Raw genomic sequence first — 25,284 nt, 5'->3', positions numbered from 1 at the left:
CATCAGCTTGTTTCTGTGCGAAATTAGACAAAACAAGAAATGTTTGCACTTTTCATGAAATGCATTTGACAGTGTGTGTCTGTTTTTCTGTGTGTGTGTGTGTGTGTGTGTGTGTGTGTCCCTGAGTGTGTAGTTATTTTGTGTGTGTACGTGAAGTAAGGCATCCCTGCAGCATGTTCTGTGCTTGCGTGAGCTCTCGCTGTGGCTTTCACGCTAGCTACTGAAATCCAGGTCATATAACACACATTGTCCACAACTCATCGCTAACGTAACCTGTGTGTGTGTGTATAGATGCGTGTGTGTGTGTGTGTGTGTGTGTGTTTTACTCTTATGTAGCCTTCTGTTTACGTTTATATATTTTCCCATGTGCAATGTGTGGGTGTAAAGGTGTCCAATGTAAATATACATTGGGACATCACAATTACTGCATATGTAAGGAGGAGCCTGATGCTAAATCCGCGCCTGTATCCATGGCAACGAGACCAGGAAGATCTCCGTCAGGCACAGAATTGCCTAAAGATGTATGGTTATATATGCAAGCATGGAAATTAGGGCTGCACGATATGTTAAAAACATCATGTCAAGATTATTTTTACAGATACTGAGATTAACGACTAGTTTGGGAATCACAAATTACATTTTTAATGAAAAAACTATTAAAATTTATGACAATCATGGGGTCTGTACCAAAGAAACATGTTTACTTAAATCTGGAGGATGAGATTTGTAGATCTCTGCAGAATTACAGTACTTCATCATGATGCTGTTTTATCACACACACATTTTACATTAATCAAATAAATTGCAGCCCTGGTGGAAATATAAACCTTCATCTAGGGTTGTAACTAGTGTTTGAATGTGTGAATGTTTGACATGTTTGTTTTAAAAAGCTAATTTGTTGGCAATGTATCATAGCACATTTTATGAGCCAGTAGGATCTCTGTTTTATCCTATGGTCTACTTCTAGATTTTATGATATTATTAGTATATTATTTCATTATATGATCTTAATACCATCTATTTGTTCTATATTTATCTATACATTTCTTTGCTGACCCAGTTTTACCACAGGTTCATTAAAGTTTCATCTAATCATGTTCTCTACACAGTAGAAAAGGGAAAAGGTAAAACCTTAGATCATGGATGATGTATTTGTGCATGATCAGAGGTTTCACCAATCCAGTGAGATTGGTTTTATCTCTTGTTTTATCTTCCAACCTTCATTTATGGTCATTAACTTCAGGTAGTGAATAATGATGAAGAATGATGTGAATACAAACAAATAAAATGAGTTTCCTGCATAGGATGTTTGAGCAGGAACATGATGAGAAATTGAAAGGAGTAGAAATGCAGACCCAGAGGAAAAATTACAGAATCCTCTTTTACATTGACAGGAGAAAGTTTTGGTGGTTCAGCCATCTGTTAAGAACACTTCCTGGAGGCCTCCTTTTAGAGGTATGGCCATATCCAACTAGGTGAAGACCTCAGAGCAGATCCAGAGGAAGAATTACCTAACCCTTCTTGTATTGCCCGACCTATAAATCAGCCAATTTTTTGCGACAGAGGCTGACATTGTGCACCTTGCAATGTGGGAAAGGCACTGACATCCTTGTTATACTAAAGAGGGGTTAACACATGGGTGGTTTTGTAGCATGCAATGAATGAGACTACTGTAGATGGTAGCTGTCTACTGTAGCATAAAATCACTGTTGTAACATTCAAAAAATTTAAAGATCTGTCAGCATGTAGCCTATGACCAATGACTGACATGAGAGGGCAGAATAGAGAAAATAAAACATGCATTAGCCTGCCACTCTAAAGATCTATAGTAAACTTAAATTAATGGTTTTGTACCTAGGCTACATGGTGTGGCACAAGTGAGCAGCAAGCTAGAATAATGCCTGTTCATAGTAAGAGTAAAAATGACTATGAATGATGTAAAGGCTTGCACATGTACCCCTGGTAGTTGTGAGTTGTGCTGATTTGACATGAAGGCTTGTAGTTTTGCAGCCACAGCATTTGTAACCCAGAATTGGTAATGTGGTGAACTGGGTCAGGATCTGTATATTACAGAACCAGAGTGACATCGCAGCATGGAGGAGAATATGAAAATGGAAAGTAGAGTGTTAAATCATGCATGTTTCCTGTTCTCTTAACCACAATGGCACAATTGTTGGCATTTGTTCTTTTTTGTTATCAACTAAAATGCTTCAGGAGTTTCACCAGGCTCTGTGGACACTCAAAAATACATTCAGGACCAAGATCAGGAGAACCAGAGATAGAGCAACAGGGAGTGATGTGGAGCCTGGAACTGTTTGCATGGGTCAGATCCTGTTGTAACAGGGTGAAGCCCCTCATCCTACTGCTTTTCTATCAAATATTCACCACCTCCTGCAAAGCTAACATTTAAACACCAACAGCTAGCAGAGAGAGGGAGGGCAGAGGGAGGCAGGGAGAGCTGGATGGGGGTTGGGCAGGTTAAAGACATTCATAATCCAGAGCAAAGAGAATGCCTGCTCCTATAACCAATCCTCTATTTTGGGAAGTGCCTGTCTGTCCCTGCTGTGTCCTCAAACAAGAACAGCGGAGCAGCTACATCAAAAGACGATGCTTTTAGAGCAGCATTTGGCCATTTTATATCTCTAAGGCCCCGAATCATGAATTCATTGTACATGTGAGACAGAGAAAGTAGATGTGGATGTTCTTTGGGGGTATAAAGGGAGGATTGAGACTCTTGAATTCAGGCTAAAGAACTAAGTCTATTATTAGCTCCATGTAACTGCTGCCAACTGGAGCGCATGTGTGTGTTTGTGTGTGTGCCAAACACATCAGCCATCAGAAAAACAGTAAATCCAAAGAGCAACGTGTGCATGTCCTTGCTCTGATACAGATTAGATGAGCACACGCACACTCATAATGAGATTTAAACAGTCAATTCCATTATTTTGGCAGGGGGTGTGGTGTTAAAGGCTTGGGGCAGGGGCCGCCGTCTGGCTTTGCCATTTAGAACAACCACAGGCAACGCTGTCCTGACATCTAACATCCTGAAACGAGCATGTGCATTTGTGCTCCCATAATGTTCTCCATCTATTCTAGCTCTCCTCTGGAGGCTGAATGTGTGTCAGAGATGAATTTTGCATATGTATGAGGAAGAAGAGGAGGAGGAAGGAACTGGGACAGCAAAGTGGAGCATCATGACCAGGAGTTGCTATTGATCCACACAAGAGAGGATGAACCTGCACAGCTGCTTCACCTTCACTCTGACCTTTTATCTGAAAGCTAATGCTTGATGAGTCCAGAGGACACATTGTAAGCAACAACTGCAGCTTTCGCTCTGCATCTAAACATTGACACTGTTTGCTGCTGTCTCCTGTGCACTAATTAAATGTGTTTTCAGTCTGTACAGTGTTTGCAATTTCCTCCCATTCATACAGTGTGCTAAATAAACATTCACAACTTTACATAAAAATTTGAATTGAATTGAAATTGAATGATTTGCCGTCGTGGCCTGAACCATGAGCAACAACGTCCACAGTTTGAATTTAGCTGGGGACCTTTTAGATTGCCCCCTGAAGGTTAGATTATTCAAATCATCCGTCAAAAAGACTCAAGCCAACTCATAGGACCACAAGCACAGCAGGCTGTAAAAGTCAGAGTATCAGAAATACCAAACTAAAAAACTAACAAGATGGAAACAGAGAGAGCAGCACAACTTTGATGCTCTCAGCTCCAGGGCCAAATATTAGCAAAGTCTACGTTTGAACCAGTCACTGGTACAACCTCCTGAACTGTTAAGTGTGACTGACAGAAGCCAAGCAGGAGAGGCGCTCTGTGATGTGCTAGGATATTATATAACTTAACTATAACAGACACAAACTTTTAAATACTGTATTAACATACTGTTAATATGTATAAAATGGCCCCAAAACATTTTTAGAAACTGTGTAATTGAAGCAAAAACCAGGTTTGTCCTTATCTAGACACATACCATGTCTGCTTCCCTGTATGCTCCTTCAACATGTGCAATATTCAGAAATAAAAATTTCCAGGTCTCTTGGGTCTCAACGCAAATGATGGTAATTGATCATGTGCTACAGGCAAACATGATCAGAAGAGACAAACATTAGCAGTGAGTGTGTGTGTGTGTGTGTGTGTGTGTGTTTACGTTTCTTACCTCTCCATAGTCGGTTGTAATGATAAGGGTTCCATCTCCACAGGAGTTGACTGTGCCGGGAACCAGCTGCTCCTTCTCTTTGACCCAAACACGGGCCCCCTGGATCACAGACACAAACAGAGACTGAAGTTAAGCAGCGCAACCAGTACGGAGTATTGGTTACATAAAGTGAGTAAACAACTGGTGACTAAGACGTGGCAGGTATCCTAGAGTACTGTGATGCTCTTATTTAGAGGTATATATGTTTGAGTCACACAGGAAGAGTTAATCTGAGCTAATATCTGTTGTTTACAGTGGAGCTCTGCGATAAAAGACTGTGAGAAGTCAGCTCTACAAGTGTATCACAGTGAACTGCTAATGCATACCAGCCAACAGTATCTGTGGACAAAAAGGCAAGCACACACAACTTGACCATGATGATTTCTGTAACGTTCAGAAACCGATAATCCAACATTCACACCCACTTCACACCGTGATTGGCCAAATCCTCCTTTCAATTTCCTCTCTCTAGCTCTCTTTTTTCATTCTTGACACAACCATTTTGCCACTTTTCATGTGAATGACCAAATGGAACTGATGCCTTCAAGAAGTGAAGTCCTCCTATTACAACAATATCACATCTCCCCCCTCTCTATCACGACTTCTGACCTTGTCTTCCATTGTGGCCATTTAACACTTTTGATTTCCAACGTGGTTGAACACGTCTTATGAACTAGTTCTGTTCTAGCACAACCCGACTCTTTGCTGCAGACAGTCCTTTAGGTTAATTTCTACAACATGTAACACAGTCTGCATGCATGATGAGTGTGCATGGGTGCACACAGATGTCACAGATGTGTTTAATGAGAGAGGAAGACTTCTGAACATCTGGACTGGCAACAATGCTTGACATCTGTGTGCATGTTTGTGCGTGTTTGGGCATTTGTGTGCGTGTGTGTGCGTGTGTGCATGTGTGGTTGACTTAGGGTCAGAGGAAGTGTGCTCTTTCCACACAGACAAAGCCCTCTTTCACACAGTAACTGACCTCTGACCCCCAACCCTCAAAAAGGGGCACAGCATAACAGTGGAGAGAGAGAGGAGAGGACAGAAAAGGAAACAAGAGAGGAAGAAGAGGAGGCAGTCAACGGGGCTACTGAAGTACTCTAAAGACAGGAAATGGACGACATGCGCTCCCCTAAACTTGTACAATTTAGTGTATTGCACCAATAGTAAATTACAATGAGGTCAGGAAGTCAACGATGTCACAATGAACAAAATCAGCCAATAATTCACAGCTGTAATTGATCAAATTAAAGATAAAGAGTAATCTTGAATAGATTTCAGCTTCTAAATGATAGGATTTGGTGATTTTCTCTGTTTTACATCAAGGCGAATATTTTGGGCTGTTCATCTGACAAAACTAGACATCTGAAGACATCACCTTGAGGAAGGGTATGATTTCACATGATTTCATGATTTTCTAACATTTTCAAACGAAAACAACTGCAGCCTTAAAACATAATCAATTTACTATCTGTTACATTCTGTGATGTTTATAGTAAAGTCTCAGCTTGTGTTTCTTGATTTTTTAAATCTGAGCAGTGGTGTGCTGGTGATGCATTGAAAGAGATCTTGCTGTATGAAAAAAGTTTGCAGACATAATTATTCAAGTCTAAAGCCTGAGAGGGTGTTTGAGCCCTGAAAAGACTCTGTGGGACACCAGATGTGTGCAACAGAGGAGGGGTGGAAATGAATTGGTTTAGCAACAGATGGTCCCAAACCCCCAAGCACTCCCTGACAACTTTTATTTCTTTCATTTTCCTCTCTTTATTTGTGTCTTTCTTGCACTCTGTATCATTCTGACACACACACATACACTGATGATAATAGAAAACCAGTCGTGCCCCAGGCTATGGAGTTAACCAGGCAGAAATCATTCACACACACATACAGTAGACTATATATACACACTGTTGGGTAGCTCAAGGTGAGGCTTAGGGGAAGAATGTCTGAATGCTTTTGGATACAGTATTTAACACTGCTGGCTTCTGCTAAACATAAAATGTAGTCCAGCATTTGCATCAGTGGGAAAGGCAGAAATTAAGATACACACTAAAAATGCACATCATAGTGTTGTTCTATCCTTATCAGGACATTTAATTGACTGCATTCAAACCTTTAATTTTGAGTTCCACATGACTTAACATGCCTGAATGTTGATTTCATAGGATGAATCTTACTGACTTTTCCATAAGCGCCACCATGTCAACTGTCAACTACGATGGCTTGCCATGAAATGTGATACATAAATGTATGTCTCCCTCTGGATGAACTGTAGTAACTTTGGTGATTGCTGACTTTTCGTCATCATTAGATCAATATAAATTTTTTTCCCAATACTTTGGTTTATGACCAAATACCAAAACTAATGGCATTCCCATCCGTCTTATCTGAACTTTATGTTTTGTGCTAATTCGCCAATGTTAGCGTGTTAACACACTACACTAAGATGATACACTTGGTAAACATGCAAACATACAGCCTCCTGGAGACATAAACAAATTAGTGCATATCTGTATTGTGATGGTGTTTGTGTTTTCAATTTTTTATAGGCTTGAACCAAATTGGCCTCATTGAGGATATTAAAGTCACTGCATGTTACATCGAATGCTAATTCACTCTAATCTTTGTGTGAACAAGCCTCAAACATCTAGAATCACTCTGACAACTGAAAAATTCAAGAGCCTCCACTGCGCTCTCTGTTGTTCTCTCCTCAGCAACTCTCTATATATAGCCCCCTCATCGCTCCTCTAGATCCCCTCTCCCTCTCTCTGCAGTCAGTCAGCCTGTCTCGTCCCTAAGTCCAGCTGAGATTCAAGCACACAGAGCCATTGTAACGATGGTGGTGCCGCGACTTGACCTGGTGACCACCCTGGCCTAAGGCTCTATGCTCACAGTTCAACAGCACTTCACTACATCCTGTTTTAACTGATAAAATGACCCCTGAACCCACTTAAAACTCTAATACTGGACCTTGAGCACCAGTCCTGAAGCACATAAACACATTATTCTCCTTTCTCCTTTTGCTCTCCATAAACCAGACTATAATGCATGTTTTAGCTTTCTGCCTCACTCTCTATCTGTCTCTTCTTTAAGTAAATTGGTCTCCAGTCCCAGATCGATGTACTTTGCCTGAGCCATGTGCTATCTCTGGGGGAAATGCAGCAAAGGGGAGACAGAGGGTTATAAATGACCTGCCAGCATTACAACCTACACCCACCAACACCCTTGTATTCCTGCTCCTCCTCCTCCCATCCCCCTGTCTATTATTGGCCCAGACATACAGGAATGGCCATGCATGACAACAAACTCCTGTGCTTTCTGTGTGCTGAAAGCTACATGTATGAAACACAAGTTTTTGCACAGATGCTTCCACACATCTCTAACGTTTCTCACAATTCTGCTCTGTGAAATTTAAACCGAACCGCAGTCAAACTCTGGCCTCCAGCTTCGTCCATCACCTTTTAGTCATGCTCCATTAAACCTTAACCAACCTCAATCGTCACTTTACCTTCTAACATGACCCCTAACCTCATATTTCCGACCAGGCTCTCTAACCAAAGAGTTGAAAGAGTACCAAGGCATGCTGCCTGAGGAATGCAATTCGAATCATCTCTTTGTGTTAAAGTTTAATAATATAAAAATAAATGGTGCTTCTGTAACGGTAGTGTCCTTTCAACAATGTCAAGTATAAGCTCTATATTAGATGATTGATAGCTGTTTTCATTAATCTATTCTGTACCTGTACCTGTACCTGAACACACCACTTGTTCAGCCTGGCAGCTATCCTGAAAACATCAAATGCATTTGTTTTAGGATACGTTTGAGGCAATAAACAGGACATTCCTGTACAGACCCTGTTCGAAGTACCTGAAAGAAGCATGACTTTTACAAAGCAATAAAGACAAGGACATATTCAGTGTGAAGGAAGCAATTCCAATTATCAGTAATTTGACTTTTTATAATATATTAACCGAACCCCTGAAAGGCAGGAATCTTTGGGTGGGTTAAAACATGCAAAACATCTACTATATTCCTGTAGATATAGCATAATCCATAGGATCAAATCATGTGGTTCAATAATATATTTCTCTTTCCTCCATGTATCAAGGCCTCTATGCACGGGGAAGGTTGGCAGGGTTGATTATACAGAGAAGAAAAAAGGAAGAACTATTAAGAAAATCCTGACCATCTAATAATCTTTCATTACCAAGCACACAAAAGAAAGCATCCCCTGAGCATTTGGCCCAGACTCCTGAACAGCTGTATGTATGTGTGTGTGCGTGTGTCTGATAAATGCCTTGTTTCTGCTCAGGCGATCACATGGACGCCCCTGCCATTTGACGGAGACATCGCCCAGGAGACCCTCTCTGTAGAGGGACCTCAGATGAGAGACGCTACCGCCCCGACAAACACTGACCACCGACCCAAACATAGGACAGATGTATGCTGGCATACTTTTTACGTTAAACTGCACATTCGACAGTCACTCAAATTAGCATCTTATTACATAAAAACACACACAAACACACAGTAGATGCACAACGCAGTCACTCTGAGTCAGGACGTGATTAACACTATCTCAAAAATTAACATAACAAAACACATTTGCACGCATAATAGGTTCATGGGCAGAGTGTGTGCAGGTAGACAGGCAAGCAATCATTTCATTCAGGCCAAGTGAGATGATTGGCTGGCTCACTAAAAAGAAAAAAGAAAAAGAGGGACATAAATGAATGACAGCCACAGAAAAGGGGAAAAGGAGTGACTCACAGGAACAGAAGCATATCTGACAACCATGTACTGACAGGAGGACAGAGGAGAGGAGACGGACATGACAGAGAAACAGGGGTAAAGAGGGACAATGGTGATGATAGTAGGGAATACACAATAAGTAGAAAACGGGAGCAAAGGTTAAAAGTAGAGGAGGCTGAGGGAAGACACAGAATGACAGACAGATGAATAAGTGATGAGAGAAACAGCTGACCAGTAAGCAGCTAATGGAAGAATACTAAAGACCAGCATGGAGGTGGGAGGACACAGTGGGATCTCTGGAGACTAAAGGTCAGGGGTGCATTTAGAAGTGACTTTGAATGTGTGTGTTTTTGTCTGTCTCTCTGTCTAGCTGCCTCAGCAAACTCATTAACTACAGTTACTTCTCCCACACTGATAAAACAGCACCTGATACACAACCAAGAGTCACAAAACACAACGAGCCATCAATAATTCAACATGACAATATCTTCAGTCCAGCCCAGCGGCCTTTCTGACATTAATTATCTCCTTTCTTCAATGTGTTTCAGCACTTTTTGACACCTAAACCCTAAAAAACATCATTGTTTTTTAACATTTTAAAACAAAATAACCATCAATCCCTTCAGGCTCCACCAAGCTGGTTTGTAACAACCTCAATTCTCCACCTGCAATATCTCGGATGTGGGTGTGGTTAAGTGCTTATGTGAGTTAACTGAGCGAGGAGGGGAGGGTCCTCTGGCCAATATGGTTCTTGTCAGTCGTGGGTGGAGAGCTAGCTTCTGTAATTGGTGTTATTTGGAGCCTTTAAGTGGTGTTTCACAAGATAGGTCCAACTGAGCACATGAGTACATCTTTCGCTGTCAATTACCTAGCGAGTGTTCTCGAAACATAGAGCACATTACATTTTGTCTACTTCATTTCTTTACATGAGCAAATGATCCTACAAAGCAGTTTACTAGGATGCTAAATGCTACATTGAAATGTTAATTCTTACAATATTAATCTTATCCTCATTCACTCTAATGTTCTCTGGGAATTCAGAGATGCACAAAATTCACATTTCCATCTTTTTTCACTACAGTAAAATCATGCTGTCATAACTTCCACCATTTGTTAAAGGGACTCGCCACTTTTGCCAGCTTTATTTCTCACATTGCTGTGATAAAGCTCTCTGATCTCACTCCTCTAGTGCAACCAAGCTTGTGTCAGGGACCTAACTGTGTCAGTAATATTCCATTAAAGGTGATAATACAATCAGGACAGCGAGGCTTTCAGCAGATTAAGGCGGCTGGAAGGAGAACAACAACATGTGTCTATATGCGTGTGGGTGTGTGGGTGTGTGTGTGGGTGTCACCTGTCCTATATGAGTCACATCTGTCAGTGAAAGAGATTACAGTTGAAATTAAACACTGTAGGTATAAAGAAACATCCGGTGACAAAGAGAAACATGCACAAAGTCATGAATGAAATGTTTCAATTCATTATATTTCCCTTTCTGTTAGAAGTTCTTAAATCACCACATCAAGAAGAGATCATTATATCCTCAAGCATATAATGATCTTTTAATCAAAAGTCTTACAGAATGACTAACTATGATTTTGAGGAATGTTTTATTTTGAAATTGTCATCTCTTGTTTCTTTGTTATTGCTCTATTTAGGAGCAGCACACGTTCCACAAGAAAAATCTATGAATCTATTTTCTAGGATTTTGTGATTAAGATCTGTGAAGTTTTTCCAGACACAAATAGCAAAATTGTACTTAATCTACTTCTCCTACAGTAGCTTTTTTTTCCTGAAACATCACACTGTAAGACTATCAGACTTCATTATAGCTCCATTTGAAACTTCACCACACCACACATTGCTCCGTTATTCAGTCACATTACGTTCCCAAAGCAAACCTTACAGAAAAGGTCAAAAAGCTTTTCCTTTTAGCAGCAGGTTGCATCATCAAATGTATTTTTGGTAACAGGTAATAGGTAAAAAAAATAACATTATGTTTCCATATAATGATATGAGACCAAAACACAACATTTCTGAGGCCACAAATGGAGCTAATTAAATAACCAGTGTTCAGTAGGAAATATCATATTATATTATTATATTATAAGAAAATACTGTCCAAACAAGAACAGCTACCCAGTGCTAAATGGAAATGGTAAGTGAATATCTTTGGGCTTTAAAGACTTCAACATGTACTATTTTCTGACATTTTACAGACAAATTGCTTAAACATTAAAATAATCAGCGGTTTAATTGAAAATGAAAATAATTATCCCTTACAGTTGCATAATTTAACTGAATTAAATGTATTTATTTTTACCACTATTAAACATACTCTAAAATGGCTCTGTTGCAAAGCCATCAAAACAGCCAAAATGTTCTCTTCTTTCTATCCTTGTGAGAACATTCAACAATGTTGTACACCCACCCACACACACACACACACACACACACACACACACACACACACACACAGAGCCATAAGGTCAAAGCTCTCTCACACAGAACTACTGTAGATACAGAAGTGCCACAAGTTTTAAGTGTATCAGTGCATCATGTTCCCTGTTTGGCTGCTTTACTGTTATTCTGGAATATCTGCGGCTTTAGACAAATATCCTTTGAACCTGTCCTGAATTCCAAAACAAACACATGATTTATCCAAAAGTAAACCAGATCAGAGTATACTGCTAAATTACAAACAGGGATAAAGGCAGCAGAGAGAAGCAGCTGTTAATGTTATTTTGTGTGTGTGTTTGTGTGTGTATGTGTGTGCGAGTGTGTGTTTGTACAGTGCAAATCCTCTTTGAGAGGCAGTTTTGAGCAGGCTGCTAATTATCACATTCTCTCTCATCTTGGATTAAACTACAGTCACACACCCCCACCCCCACCGGCACCCTGGCAACAAGACTCCACGGCAACAGTGTGGAAACAGGGCACCATGGAAACAGCCTCTCTTCTCTAAGCATTGGTGGATGCTGGGAGATGGTGTTCAGGTGAAGTGGATTGTGGGTTATGGTGTGCTGTATTATTCACTAACTATTTTATTTTTTTATTTGTATGTATGAATTTATTAGGGATTGTTTTTACAAAGGTGAAATGTATGATTTGTTTGGGCTTTATACATAAAATATACATTTCACTGTATTAAGGTGGATGTTTTTAGAGGTAGTTTGTAAAAGTGAAGCAATATAGAAAACACCATTAATATTCAAGCATGGTGATGTAGATTTATGATACTATGAGTCTCTTACAAATCCAGGTTTAATCATATTACAATTTACAATAAATAACTTGTCTGAAACCCTGGAAATGAATAAGAGAATACCTATAATATTATAATCAGAGCTAAAACAATCAATCTATTGAACAAGAAAATTAATTATCAATTTATTATTTAAGTCACCTATTCTAACAAAAATGCAAAAATGTATTGGTTCTAGATTTTACATTTTCATGATGGTCCGCTTTTGTGTTTTATATTGTTGTAAACTGAATATGTTTGGGTTTTGGACTGTTGGTTGGACAAAACAAGACATTTCTCAATCAACCATCAAAATAATCATTAGTCGCATTCCTATATATAAAACCATTAGTTTAACCAATCAAATAACCCACAGTGTAGTGCAAAAGTCTGGAAATTGTAAGAAATTATATTTAAACTGCAACTACTTTAAATGCAATGTACTAAAAAAGAAATACTCATCATTACATTAATTGTTATCAAACACATTTTGAGATATATATTCTGTCCTATTGACCAGTTACATCACAGCCCTTTAAGAGAAGAGTAGGATTCTTCTTGGTGATGCTGTTTCATTCAAACACTGTAAAATAGCCTTAATGTGGTTTGACTGAAGCGGAGCTGTAGTCTCACACCTACACATGCAGAACAAGCAGGACAGTGAGGCGGGGAATAATACGAGGAGAGGGGAAGGAGAGGAAAGGCAGAGCTGGAAAAATGCCAGAAGGAGGAGAGAGAGACTGGCAGAGCAGCACCAAAAGTGGTTGGTTGACTGAGATGGAGAATCACCAAGTGAGTGGCCGCAGGGAGAGAGCATCAGAGGGAAGGGAAAAGAGAAGAGAAAGAGAGGGAGAGAGAAGCAAAGCTGATGCAGCTCCTGAGCAGAACAAATGCGTTTGGAGCTGCTGAATATAGGTCACACATCTCCAGTGACTGTTCCCTTTCCTCCACTGAACCAGCTTCCTGCAGTATGCACTTCAATCGAAATCCTGCATAATTTGGACCACAATCTATGGACCCTAAATTAAGCTTTTGAGGTCAAAATGCATTGCACAAAAGACTGAATGCAGCAATTAGGAGACACCTGCCATAGATCAAGTTCAAACATGGAAGCTGCTTAGAGATTTCTTAGTTTGTTTCCATGAATGTTTCACAGTTTATATGCAAGCCACCATATAGAACGCATTAATATTTTACTGCAGCGCAAGTTCTTTGCATGAAAAATCAACCTTGGTGTGAGAAAGCTTTCATTGCCCCATAACTATTCTCAGTAGTGGCCACTCAACATATTGCAGAGTAATAAATAATTATTTACAGCCTGTTCAGTTATACAGACTGTGGTAAACAACAGAGCAAAGAAGAGAAAGACAGAAAAGAGGAGAGGACTGTTGACCGGGCAAAGACAGGACAGAAAGTGAGGCTATAAACAGGCAGATAGGATACAGTGACAGTGACAGCAGGTTTGAGATAATGTGTCAAAAGCTGTTCTTTTCACATTCACACGTGTCTGTCTCCCGGATATCGGTTCATGCTGGCTGTGCACCTGTAATCCAGTCCAGATCTATCACACAGACACCAACACAAACACAAAATGTCACCCTGGAGACCAAATGTCATCCATCTTACTCAGACACATACAGAAATTCAGGTGCTGAGGCCGCCTTGATGCACAGCTGCTATACGAGACACACATTAAGGCTACACTGCCTGTTTTTTGGCACTATTATACATATACGTCTTGGTGAGTCAAACACCAAATTTGCACCTGCGTGAACAATTAAGTTCTATGCTTTTCAGTTCTGTTGAGAAAAATATCTCACCTCAAGGTCTATGAAATAGTAGCTGCTCTGGAGCTTTTGATCATTTCACTTGATCTGCATCGGCAGATTGACCATTCGCCTAGTTGTCATTTAATTAGATGTTTAAATTGAGTTTAGTGTTTGAGTGGAGATTTATGCATCACTAAATTAAAACCAGTTGCACCACGCACTCTAGTTTTTATGTAGATATTAGTTAAATATTACAGTACTTTCGTTAAGCCAACTGACCTGATTGACAAAGCTAACGTTAGCTTGTTAACACGGTCGACATACCTGAAATGATCTTTCTGCCAATTATATTTAAAAAATATGAGCAATGACATCAGCTAGGTTAGCATAATTAAATATGTCTCATGCTAAACTGCATTTTTGGAAATTATGCTAGCTTGAGATGCTGCAGTCACTTCCTGTTTACATAATTGACTTACACATTGATAGTCTTTAATTAAGACATTAAGGGTGCAAGTTTTAGGGTGTAGGATTTTTTTCACAGATTATCTTACTACTGTCGGGATATAGTGAAAGTAAAGAAGTAAATATGACTAAAAGTTACCTACCAGCTTTAAATAGTTACCTTAGATCAGCAACAAGAGATCACCCGAACTTAGTATTGGTATCTGCTTACTTACAATGCAGGAAAACTTACTTATTCTGGATTGTTCAAGAAATATATGCCAAGATCACATTTAAACACAACTTTTCTTAAATATTTGAATATCCTTTATGTTTCTCCTAGGACAATAATAGCCTCTAACGTCTCAAATGTATGTTGTTTTTCAGCCATCCTAACCAGGACATAGATTTTTGTCTGTATTTAGAGCACACGATGTCACTACAACTACCATATTCCACTACTAACCAATCCAGTTTGAATATGAGGGGATTATACAGCAGTCTACTGCCACCTGACATTTCACGCTTGGCTGGTCGGCCAGCCATCATGTTTTCTGCCTGGGTTGAGAGACAGCCAGAGAGAGAGGTCAGCTGTTCACTCGTTCTGGTTTAAGGGATAAATATACTGTAAGTGGAGGAACGCAAGGCTATAAGATTGAGTGATGGAGCGATGAAGATAACAGAGGAATGAAACTAAGTGGATGTTGGACAGACACCTCCCGAGAGCACTGATTATTCAGCAGCCCCGTTGCATGAAGTCATGATTCTGGGTATCAGATATGCAGCTTATGCAGGACTGCAGGCCTGAACATCATAACTCAATAAGTCACTCCATTTTCAGGTCTCATATAGGCTTTCAGAGTCTGTACTGTGTGCGGCTGCAGGCTTGGTGATGTGGTGGTCTGTTAATCAATTCTATGATCAATATACTACAGACAGACTGATGGGAAAGGGTTGTTACACTTAGCTGTTGCTGTAGGATCATCCAAACAGTTGCATGCAGTCATTTACCCTTTTTATTGTTCATTCCATATATTATTGCCAGGATTCAATGGATCACACTTCCGTGTTCCATTGGACATCAGTGCTCACCACAGTCCTGGTACCCACACATATACCCACACAAACCACTCACACACACTAATAAATGGCATGACATCACTGCCAATGTGAGAGGCATTTAAACCCATATCAGATTAACTTAAGAGGGGGGAGGATAAGTAGCTTGGAGAGGACGGATATTGGCATCAAAGTCCGCTACAAGACGGCATTTCATGAGAGCATGTGTGTGGACCAAAACACAAATGAAATTAAGGGAGGGGAAAGAGGTAAGAGGCTTGCATCTCCTGAGGGGGGGTGTGACAGTCTACAATGAAGACCCTAAATGGATGGAAGAATGGAAACATATGAGAGGTAGACTGAAGGGAAAGCTCGGACACCACCAACATCAGGCTTGGTTTAACAAGCAAGATAATGGTTTGTGAAATAAATCCCAGGATGCTGGAGGTGAAAGCATGTGATGAGTTCTTACCCAGCAGGCAGTGGGAGTATGAGCAGTAGGTTGAATTAATAACCACTGATTTACCTAATATTCAATTAGATGCCAGTTGTTAACCATTTGTCTCCCTCCTGTCTTACCTATTGCATCCACACACACACACACACACACACACACATACAAACACAGCCCTCATCATTCTCCTCTTCCTCTCTTCCACTTGCCAGATAGCCATCCTCCTCCTCCTTCTCCTCCTTCACCCCCTCCTCAGTACCCGCAGCCGACCCATACCCACCCATGGATCCCTGCTCCATCCCATTTACAGCGCACTAAAAAAACCATAAAACAGCAGCATGGTGTGGGAGGGCAGTTGCTGTAGGCCAACACGGTATACCCTCCGTTAACAGATTGGCTTTAATCCGAGAGCCAGCCTTATGGAGGATGCAAAAGCCCGTGTCAGCTCTCGTTTGGCCAATTTATCTGCGGCTCTGCTGTGAATTAATTCACCAAGCCGGCAGCCAGGCCCTGATGCTCTGCAGTGAAAATAAAATAAACGGGGTGTTTATTGTCAATCGATATAGACATGCAGTTAAGGCACAGGCCTATTCCTGGCGGGTTTCGTTGGGAACGGTGAAGAATGGTTCTAGTCGACAGAAGCAGAGGCAACACCTGCCGTAACCAAACCCGACGCGAATCACAAGACAAATCCGTAAAAGCATCTTGCAGCATACAGGTCGTGCATCGGTGCAAATGCAGGGTCTGTCACACCGGGAACGCTTAATCTGTCATTAATGTTTAGCCCGATACACAGTGACACACATTCTCCATGGCTTACCTCTGTAAAAAACGCCTCCATCCTCCCTACTCCTCCCAGACTACGCGCGCCCGGCCCCGCAGAGCGCACACACCGGCTCCGGTCTCGGGTGCGCAAATCTCGCCAACGGAAGGATGAGCGTGTTTGTCAAGATCGGGGAAAGGTAGCGGTGCCTCCGTGCTGGTGTTTCCCATTCACCGAGCGCTTATCTTCATCTCCGAAATGGCTCAATTGCTCTCTCTCTCACACACACATATACAGATACACACACCTCAGCAGCGTCCGGGCTCTATGCGCAAAAAGAGCCACATGAGAAAAATCCAAGGAGGCTGATGGAAAATTAAAAATGTCCACGCAAGGGATCCGTCGGAGGAGCGCTAATTGAAGAGCCCCGGTGTAACAGGCCTGCCTCGTTACAGTGTTACAGTGTATGTATGTGTATGTGTGTATATGTGTGTGTGGATGTGTGCGTGTATGTGTGTGAGGCTGTGAGTCCGGGGGCAGAATGAGCTTGACGCTGCCCACCGTACACACCGACGGGGCGGTGCAGACACAGCCTCCTCCAATACAAAACACACACACACATTCAGCTCACACACACACACACAGGGCAGATGAAGGGTGGTGTAGGTTTGAAGTACACTGGACCAACATCTGGATTTTCTCCTCTCCAATCAGAAAAAGGGAGCCAGTTTTTGTGTTGTGTTTGTGTTGTGGGGGGGGGTTGCTTTTGCTGGTTGACTACCAAAACAGATGAAAGAGCCTCTGTCCCACTTGGCCCAATTACAGGTGTTGATCCCAAAATGAACCAGATTGTCCAACAGCAGCACCAGCAGCATGTTGGATTTCAAAAAGGGAGGCACTTCAGCCAGTCCTCTGGTCTCATATGTCTGATCCAAAATCAAGTCTCAGTGCCAATGTAATGTAACTTAAAAAGTTGTGACTAATGCACTTATAATAGGTTATTGGTTTATTTGTGAGTTTAACGAATTATTAACATTTACAGCTGCGGACAGCTTATATAACCTTATATAACTATAACTTATATTTATGCCAATAGACTTGAGCTTTATTACCCTTTATTAACATAAAACTTCAGATTTGATTATTTATTACCCGTAATGCCTCGAATTTGTGTTTGCTTATAACTGATCTGATCTATAAACTATTTGTGAACCATTCATTGACAATTAAGTCATTTGTTGCAACATATATACCTTTTATAAAGTGTGACTTACCAGAGAGTGGTATAATTTCCCTATGTGCATACTTTTGGATTTATATTAAACAGTAGAAACTATTGTTGAAGGGTGAAATAATGAATTGTGACAAGTTAGCTTGAGTGGATATGAATATGTAACAACACTAAGGAAGAAATCCCCCTATGACTGGATGAAATTATGTCTAAATTAGCCATAAGGCAAGAGCTGTCAGCAGTATTCACTCTAATGTGCATCAAAAATCACACAAAGAGAGAAAGAGTGAGGGGGGTGAGTTAATATTTCTGTATGATCTCTCCTTAAAAAAAAGCAACCCCTTGTTGCATATGAGGAGGAGGCTTGGTTACAGGGTTAGTCAGAGCCCCTGTAGGGTGAAAAATGATATCTCACAACACACACACACACACACACACACATATGCACACCGGACCAGAACAGCAGGGGAAAAACAACCCAAAATCACGGAGGATAACACACAATGTCCCCAAAGACACCAGTTTGTATGAATGAGGTAGACAGCTGGTTTACGCGATGTGGATCATGCATGGTTTTATGCTCTCCTTCAGAAGACCAAGCTGCGGGGGCCAGGTGCAGCCATCAGGAGCCCAGCAGGGTGAGGCCTCTCTGGGGTAAAGTATTGTAAAGCTCAGCCTGCTGCCTCTGGTGCCCTAGAGGTATAGAGGGGGCCTCCTGTATGCATGGAAGTATTATTAAGCTGTGCCCTCCATCTTCATCAGGAAGACAGATCAAAAGCTATAGCCCCCCCCCCCTTTTGTCAGAAGTGTGTGCATGTGTGTGCCCCCTACACACACTCCACACACACACAAACATGTAGGAAAGGAGACCTGATCTTTATAATCTCTAATATGAAGTGGCCTGAAGCGAAAATATAACCTGTGTGGTGAACTTGAGACTCCAGCAGCACAGATCATGCACGCTTTATCACACACACACTCTGAACAGTAAAAAAAAGATTGTCTGAACTTACACAGCACAATGCTCCATAAACAGAAAGGCAAATGTCTAATAATTCCATCATTTTGTACGATAATGTGCTGCCTGCTGCTGATTACTGTAAGCTAATGGTTATGAAGATGATACCAATGATGGTGATGATCATTTTGTATTATTGCTTTATGACCATAAACCAATTATTCCAGGTTTGTAGGATGGCTACAAGTCACTATAAATATCATACTATAAAATAATCCAATTCAGTTACATAAACTAAAAACAGCTGCATAATGTTATATTATGCATCCAGGTACTAGAAGCTGTTTGTTGACAATGACTAACTGATGTTACAGCACTGTCAGGTCAATTAGGTGGCCTGCAGCAATGCTTACAAAATCATAATGGACTCTCAAATTATCTCTATTGTTGTCTCAGAAGAGTTTCTTTTAAAATTTAATGAAGTGCTGCTCTGAAGGACACTGACATCATTTGCCAATTTGTGAGAAAAGTGGAGACTCATATTTTGCTTGTACTTGAACATTTTGAATAGACACAGTGCATTTACTGTATAAACCATTTATGATATACAACACACATTATTGCAAATGCACCAATACAAATAAGTTATGTCAGTCAACCCTGGTCCAATTTGCAACTTATACAAGTGTGGTGTAGAAACCTGGAGCCTCCAGTGCACAGTGACACTGAGAATGGACTTTACAGTGAAGTAGGAGACGTCTTGTGTCCACAGGAAAACTTTAGAAATTAGAAATATTTGCATTTTCTTCCAGGTTCTTAATGATGAAGGAGTAGATACTGTTTTAAGGATTTTAATATGGAAATTTTGTTGGAAAAAACATGGACACATTATTGTCTAAGCATACTATTAGTATATACATATATCTGAATATGAGGTTGACCTTTAAGTTCACTATTCACACAGTGTTAAGTTGATTAATCAATAAGTTGATAAGCAGGAAATGGTTTAATCAATTACGTAATTTGAAAGATGTTCTGCTTTTCCCAGATTTATATCATAATAAATGTAATACAGGATATTTGGGTTCTTTTTACTGTTTGACAAAAAATACATCTGAAAACGCTCCCTTGAGGTCTAAGAAACTATAATAGACATTTTTAGTATTGTTTTGATGTTTTGTATACTGAAGGATAAATCGGTTAATTAGAAAACAACAACCAATAGATTAATTGATAATGCAGCCCTAATGTCAAGTAACACCATCAATAAGACATGCTTTATTGAGTTTACAAAATAAAATGTTGGCTAAAATGTCACTTCATAGTGTCTGCACTAAATCCCTCCTCACTGGTAGTCCAGGACGAATAAAACAAATGCTCTGAACATATTTTTGATATGCATTAAAGTCAATAGACCAAATGCAACAGACACAAATTTGCACAGAAAAATCCCCAGGGTGGAAGAGCAGAGTGGGGGTTCGGCTGTCCATGATTAGATGGCTAAAAGCCAATCGACCCAGCAGTCAACTCATCTAACATGCATGTGTGTACAGGAACACACACACACACACACACACATTGAAATACAGACATTAGAAAGTCTGGGCTATTAAATTCTCATTACCATGACAACGCCAGGACTGAATGACCCTAAGCAGTGGATTGTGGGATAGATTTTGTTCCCTGCGAGTCTGGAGCAGAACTCTGCTTACTCATCTGACCACAGCTCTCAGTCTTTCTCTTTCTCCTTGATGTCTCCTTCTCCTCTTACTGTTACACATTGAATGTGTGTGTGTGTGTGTGTGTGTCTAAATCAGAGAGAAGTGTGTGTTGTGCATAGATCATCAATAGGTCCTCTGGTTCTCTGAGTTGAAAAAGCAGACTGATTACTGAAGAGCTCACAACTGGGCCCACTCATCCATGCTGCTGAGTCTTCATCTGTATGTACACATTTATGGAAACGCACATATCCACAAGCATATAATTTAACACTTGTATCTAGTGATGGTGTATGTGTGTGTGAGTGTGTGTGTGTATGTGTGTGTGTGTCATATGTTGCATGTGCTAGTAGGCATCACTCTCAATGTCACAGCCAATCAGTTTTACGACCGGAGCATCCATAAATCTCTCTTCATTTATTAACCTCTTTCTCTTTCAGTCGCCCCTCTTCTGTGACCCCGGCTCTCTCACTGCATACACATCTGTTTATGGAGGGGACACGCTGAGTCAAAGAGATGTAAAGAAACTCAGTGTACAATGCCCGGATTGATTATCAACCTTACTTTGTACTGGTTAACTGGTAAAATGGGACAATCCAAAACAAGGCCTGGAGGCTAAATTTGGTCCTCAACGAACCCTGTTTTGGCCTTTTAAATTGCCCCAGAGATAGAGAGGTGCATTGTTGGGTCTAATCTAAAGCAGTTAATGGAGTGAATTTTATAATTCATCAACAAAGTCACTCTTCTGGCTGTACAGGACACAGATGTTATTACAATAACTGCAGCAGCTTTATTAAGACCTTGTTTTCATCAATCTAAATTATGGTTTATGTGGTTTGCAATGCCACATAAACACACACACTCTCTCTCGGAAATGCAATATTGAGCAGATGAGGTTACTTAGTCTCTCTAATTTAATTTACTTTGAATTACTCGATATTAAACTTCTGCCAGCGGAGGGCCAACACTCCTGTCCACACCAGTAATGTTTCAACATCAGTCACTCAGATACTCATCAACACATCAAGACACACAAAATTAAAACAAAATATGGAACTCCTTTTGAGATATAATCCCAGATGAAATGATTTGATTTCCCTTTGCTTTCTCATCACCTTTATGAGAGGTTCTTCATAGTCCAACCACTGATATCCTATCATATTGATTGAATACCTGAATTGGAAATTAGAAAACTGGAGTTATGTTGTAGCTGATGGAGCAATAACATCCATAGAATCAAAACACAAATTCTTCGTGAGAGTTCAATAAGAAGATTGATACTACTCACAATCAAAGTGGTATCAATCTTCTTATCTAACTTAGCAAGAAAGCAATTAAGCATTTTTTTTTTTTTTTTACAAAATGTGAAACAATTCCTTTAAAGGCAGCTGCTGTATGTATTGTTATGTGTATTTCATCCACTCCCTGTACCTCCAGCCGGTTTCTATCTGCCTTCACATGCCACAGTCTTTCCATATATCTTTACTTCTGTATTGATTATTAACTACACTGCTGATGCTGACCATTAATCTTTCTAGCGAGCAAGTCTGAAGGACATTTGCATGTCTGTATGAACAATAATTCATTTACAATGAACAAATGGAGAACGTAAAGGACAAAGAGACAACTGCTGCACAAAGACGTAATAGGATTCGCTTATGTTTCAGTTAAAATATTAAATAATATCAATAGATAATAAACAAAGATTTAGGTTTATTTTTTACTATTACAGGTAAAAATGACTCTCCATTTTACAAAGGTGGAAAAAGGGCTAAGTGTAAAAAATGAATACAAAGATGCTGAGCCACTGTGGTGCTTCTGAGAGACAATCCATGCAGTCTAGTGTCAGAGTTCACTCCCTGGGGACAAGTATACTGAAGGATTTATGGACTCATGTCTGATGCACACCTCCACACACACACAAACAGACACAATGTCAATGAGCAACATATATGATGTCACCCGATCTGTATGACTCATGTGACACACGCAGTTTGATTGCTCTGGATTCAAAATTAAATCACATTTCTTAGAATAAAGGAGGACAAAAGAAGGTCATTTTGGAAGAAACCTACTGACCAGGCTTTTTTATTGTGGAATAAAATGTTTGTGTTCGACTTGTAATTACTATCAGCAGACCGTGGAGGGTATTATTGCTCTTATCCGGAGGCAGCTGTGGACTATTTTAAAAAACTTATTAGGCCAACAGTGCCACATCAGCGAATTATGAATGAAAGTTTGACCTCCTCTCCTCCACAGGTTTAATCTATTAATATATATCCTTTGAATTTTTATTTTATTTCATTTGAGTTTTGGTCTTATTTTTACTATTTTCTATCTTTTTAGTGTCGTATACCAGATGAACCACACAGTGCTTTAGCTCAACTGCTCATCCTGTTCACGCCAAAATGTTAGCAGAAATCATGCACTCACCCACATACACACACAAAAAACAATCACACATCAGTCATACATCTCATGTCATTTTCTGACCATAAATGTTCAAAACACTTATCAGGGGAAATAAGGGACCACAAAGGTGGGACAATATGGGGAACATATATATTGCAATGAACAGAAGACCTTCTTCAACATCACTGTCTTGATATTTGCTGTCTCCTGATTTAGTATTGAGTATTTTACAGGCTTGTTGACATCATTACTAACATAATATGAAATACATCAAACTAAATAGCATTGCCAAAAACACATGTTTTTCTGATTAAAATCTGTAAATATCTTATCTTTTTCTGGGGTGGGACAGCATATTTGACACAAAAACTGAATCATGATTTACAATATTTAAAAGCAATAATCTATTGTATATTTATATTGTATATTTACCAAGCTGTAAAGAAAGTGGGGTGATTGAAAAATGGCCCAGAGGGTACCAGCAGGGAGAGGAAGATAAGCAATGATTTACATTTTAAAGGCAGGGTTAAGGAGTCTAATGATGCACCCATATGTGCGTGTGTGTGTGTGTGTATGTGTGTGTAGATTTCATACCTGCTGTGTTTGGTATACATGGGTGCATGTACAGGAAGGAGGTGGATCTAATTAAGTTGCTCTAGAGAAATGACTTCATCCTGACTCCCTTTTCCCTGCCCCCTTCCCAGCACCCCCAACAACCGGCCACACCCTGCCCCCCACCCCTGATATCCCAGCACCACCCATGGTTTGCATGGCAGCATGACAGCACGTCTTTGGACCAAATTAGCTGTCAGTGCAACCCCCTAATTCCCATCAGACAGTGGGGTAATTTAATCAGCCAGCTATAGCCTGCAGCAGAGCAGACATGCTTACACACAAACACACACACAATAATCCAGAACGATTATATCGTACAATAACAGGAGTTGTAGAAAAGAGCAGATGAGCTTCAACCAAACTTTTGCTTCATTTGGTTTTAATATTATCTGCAGTTTTTCCCTTAAGTTTTCCCATAAAAAAGTCAACAAATGAAATCTAGATTTGTCAGGGTTTCTCAGACACATTCATTTACAGTAAGCAACTTTGAATTACATATAATTTTTACTTTTATATCTCTGTTACCGTTTGGTGTTTATTAGCTTGCGAGCTTCGCTGTGACAGACTTTTTCTACTGGATTAAACTGAATGAAGCCTAATCCTAATCAGAACAGATTAAATTACCCAGATCACTATAATAACTGGATTACACAGACTCCCCCCTGACTCAAGACACCCCTTCCCCTTTTCTAAAATCTCTATCCACACACTAAAACAGACACACTGTCAAAGATGGTTACATCATGGGGGAAAAATTAGAGGAGGATTAAGAGACAGACAGCTTTATTGTGGAGGTATAAGAAAAAGAGAAGTTGAAAAAGTTACCTGACCTGTGAGTTTGCAGTAAAGTAATAACTGTGTGTGTGTGTGTGTATTTTGCTCTTGTGTGGTCTGACTATCCAGGTGTCGGTGTGTGAAACTCGCTTATTAATTCAGTTCTGTCTGGGGAGCCTTGTTAATGAAATTGTTCAAAAGTTCAATCGAAAAGGTACACAAATGCACACACACACAAACACACACACACACACACACATTGTGATTGGTGTTAACAGTGTAACTAATGCAGTGACACAGGGAACAAAAGCCCAGCTGTCACTCCAGAGGCTTAACAATCATATATGAATATTCATCACAGCAGAGAGCGACAGAGGGCGAGCTTGGCTTTGCAAAGCATCATCTTGGTACCGTGGAGTCAGCTCCTCAACCTCTTCTTCATCAAAACATGACGCATATACAAAACAAACTTGATTTAGAGATTGATTTAGTATTATCTAGTATTGCTAGCCTTAAAGTAAGAATCCCACCATTGTCTCTAAAAACAAAAACAATGCTTTCTTTTTAATAGTGTAAAATTAAACATTTAAAAAACACATCACACATTATGTGAGCAGGAGTGGTTACTTACATTATTATTATTATTATCGTTATTAGTGAACATCTATATTGTATGCATGTTAAGCTAACCTATGTGCACCAGCTACAACACTCTAAAAACTCTAAATACTCAAATTTATTTAGATTAATTACTTTTAAGTGTAGCGATTGCTTCTTTTCCCGCTACAATTAGTGCCAAAAATAAATTGTCCTTTTAACCTTTTAAGTAAATTATTTGTAAAAAATAAAATAAAGTGTTACCTCTATTTTGATTT

At 40.0% G+C, this 25,284-nt stretch overlaps 1 protein-coding gene across 1 annotated transcript in view; it reads right to left on the bottom strand.

The window, feature by feature from the left end:
* myo10l1 (myosin X, like 1) overlaps positions 1-16,222 on the bottom strand; it is a 42,983-nt gene extending 26,761 nt beyond the window's left edge. Inside the window, exons 1-2 of the mRNA XM_035673679.1 lie at positions 16,109-16,222; positions 4,175-4,273 (exon numbers count right to left, since the gene is read on the bottom strand). Coding sequence (XP_035529572.1) covers positions 4,175-4,273; positions 16,109-16,222 — 213 coding nt within the window. The remainder of the gene's footprint in view (positions 1-4,174; positions 4,274-16,108) is intronic.
* Positions 16,223-25,284: the final 9,062 nt, after the last annotated feature.

Source organism: Morone saxatilis, unplaced genomic scaffold (assembly GCF_004916995.1).
Source record: "Morone saxatilis isolate NCDOM2014 unplaced genomic scaffold, NCSU_SB_2.0 Contig3, whole genome shotgun sequence".
Classification (NCBI taxonomy): domain Eukaryota; kingdom Metazoa; phylum Chordata; class Actinopteri; family Moronidae; genus Morone; species Morone saxatilis.
Note: the sequence above shows the minus strand (reverse complement) of the source record. Positions and strands in the feature narration are given on the sequence as shown.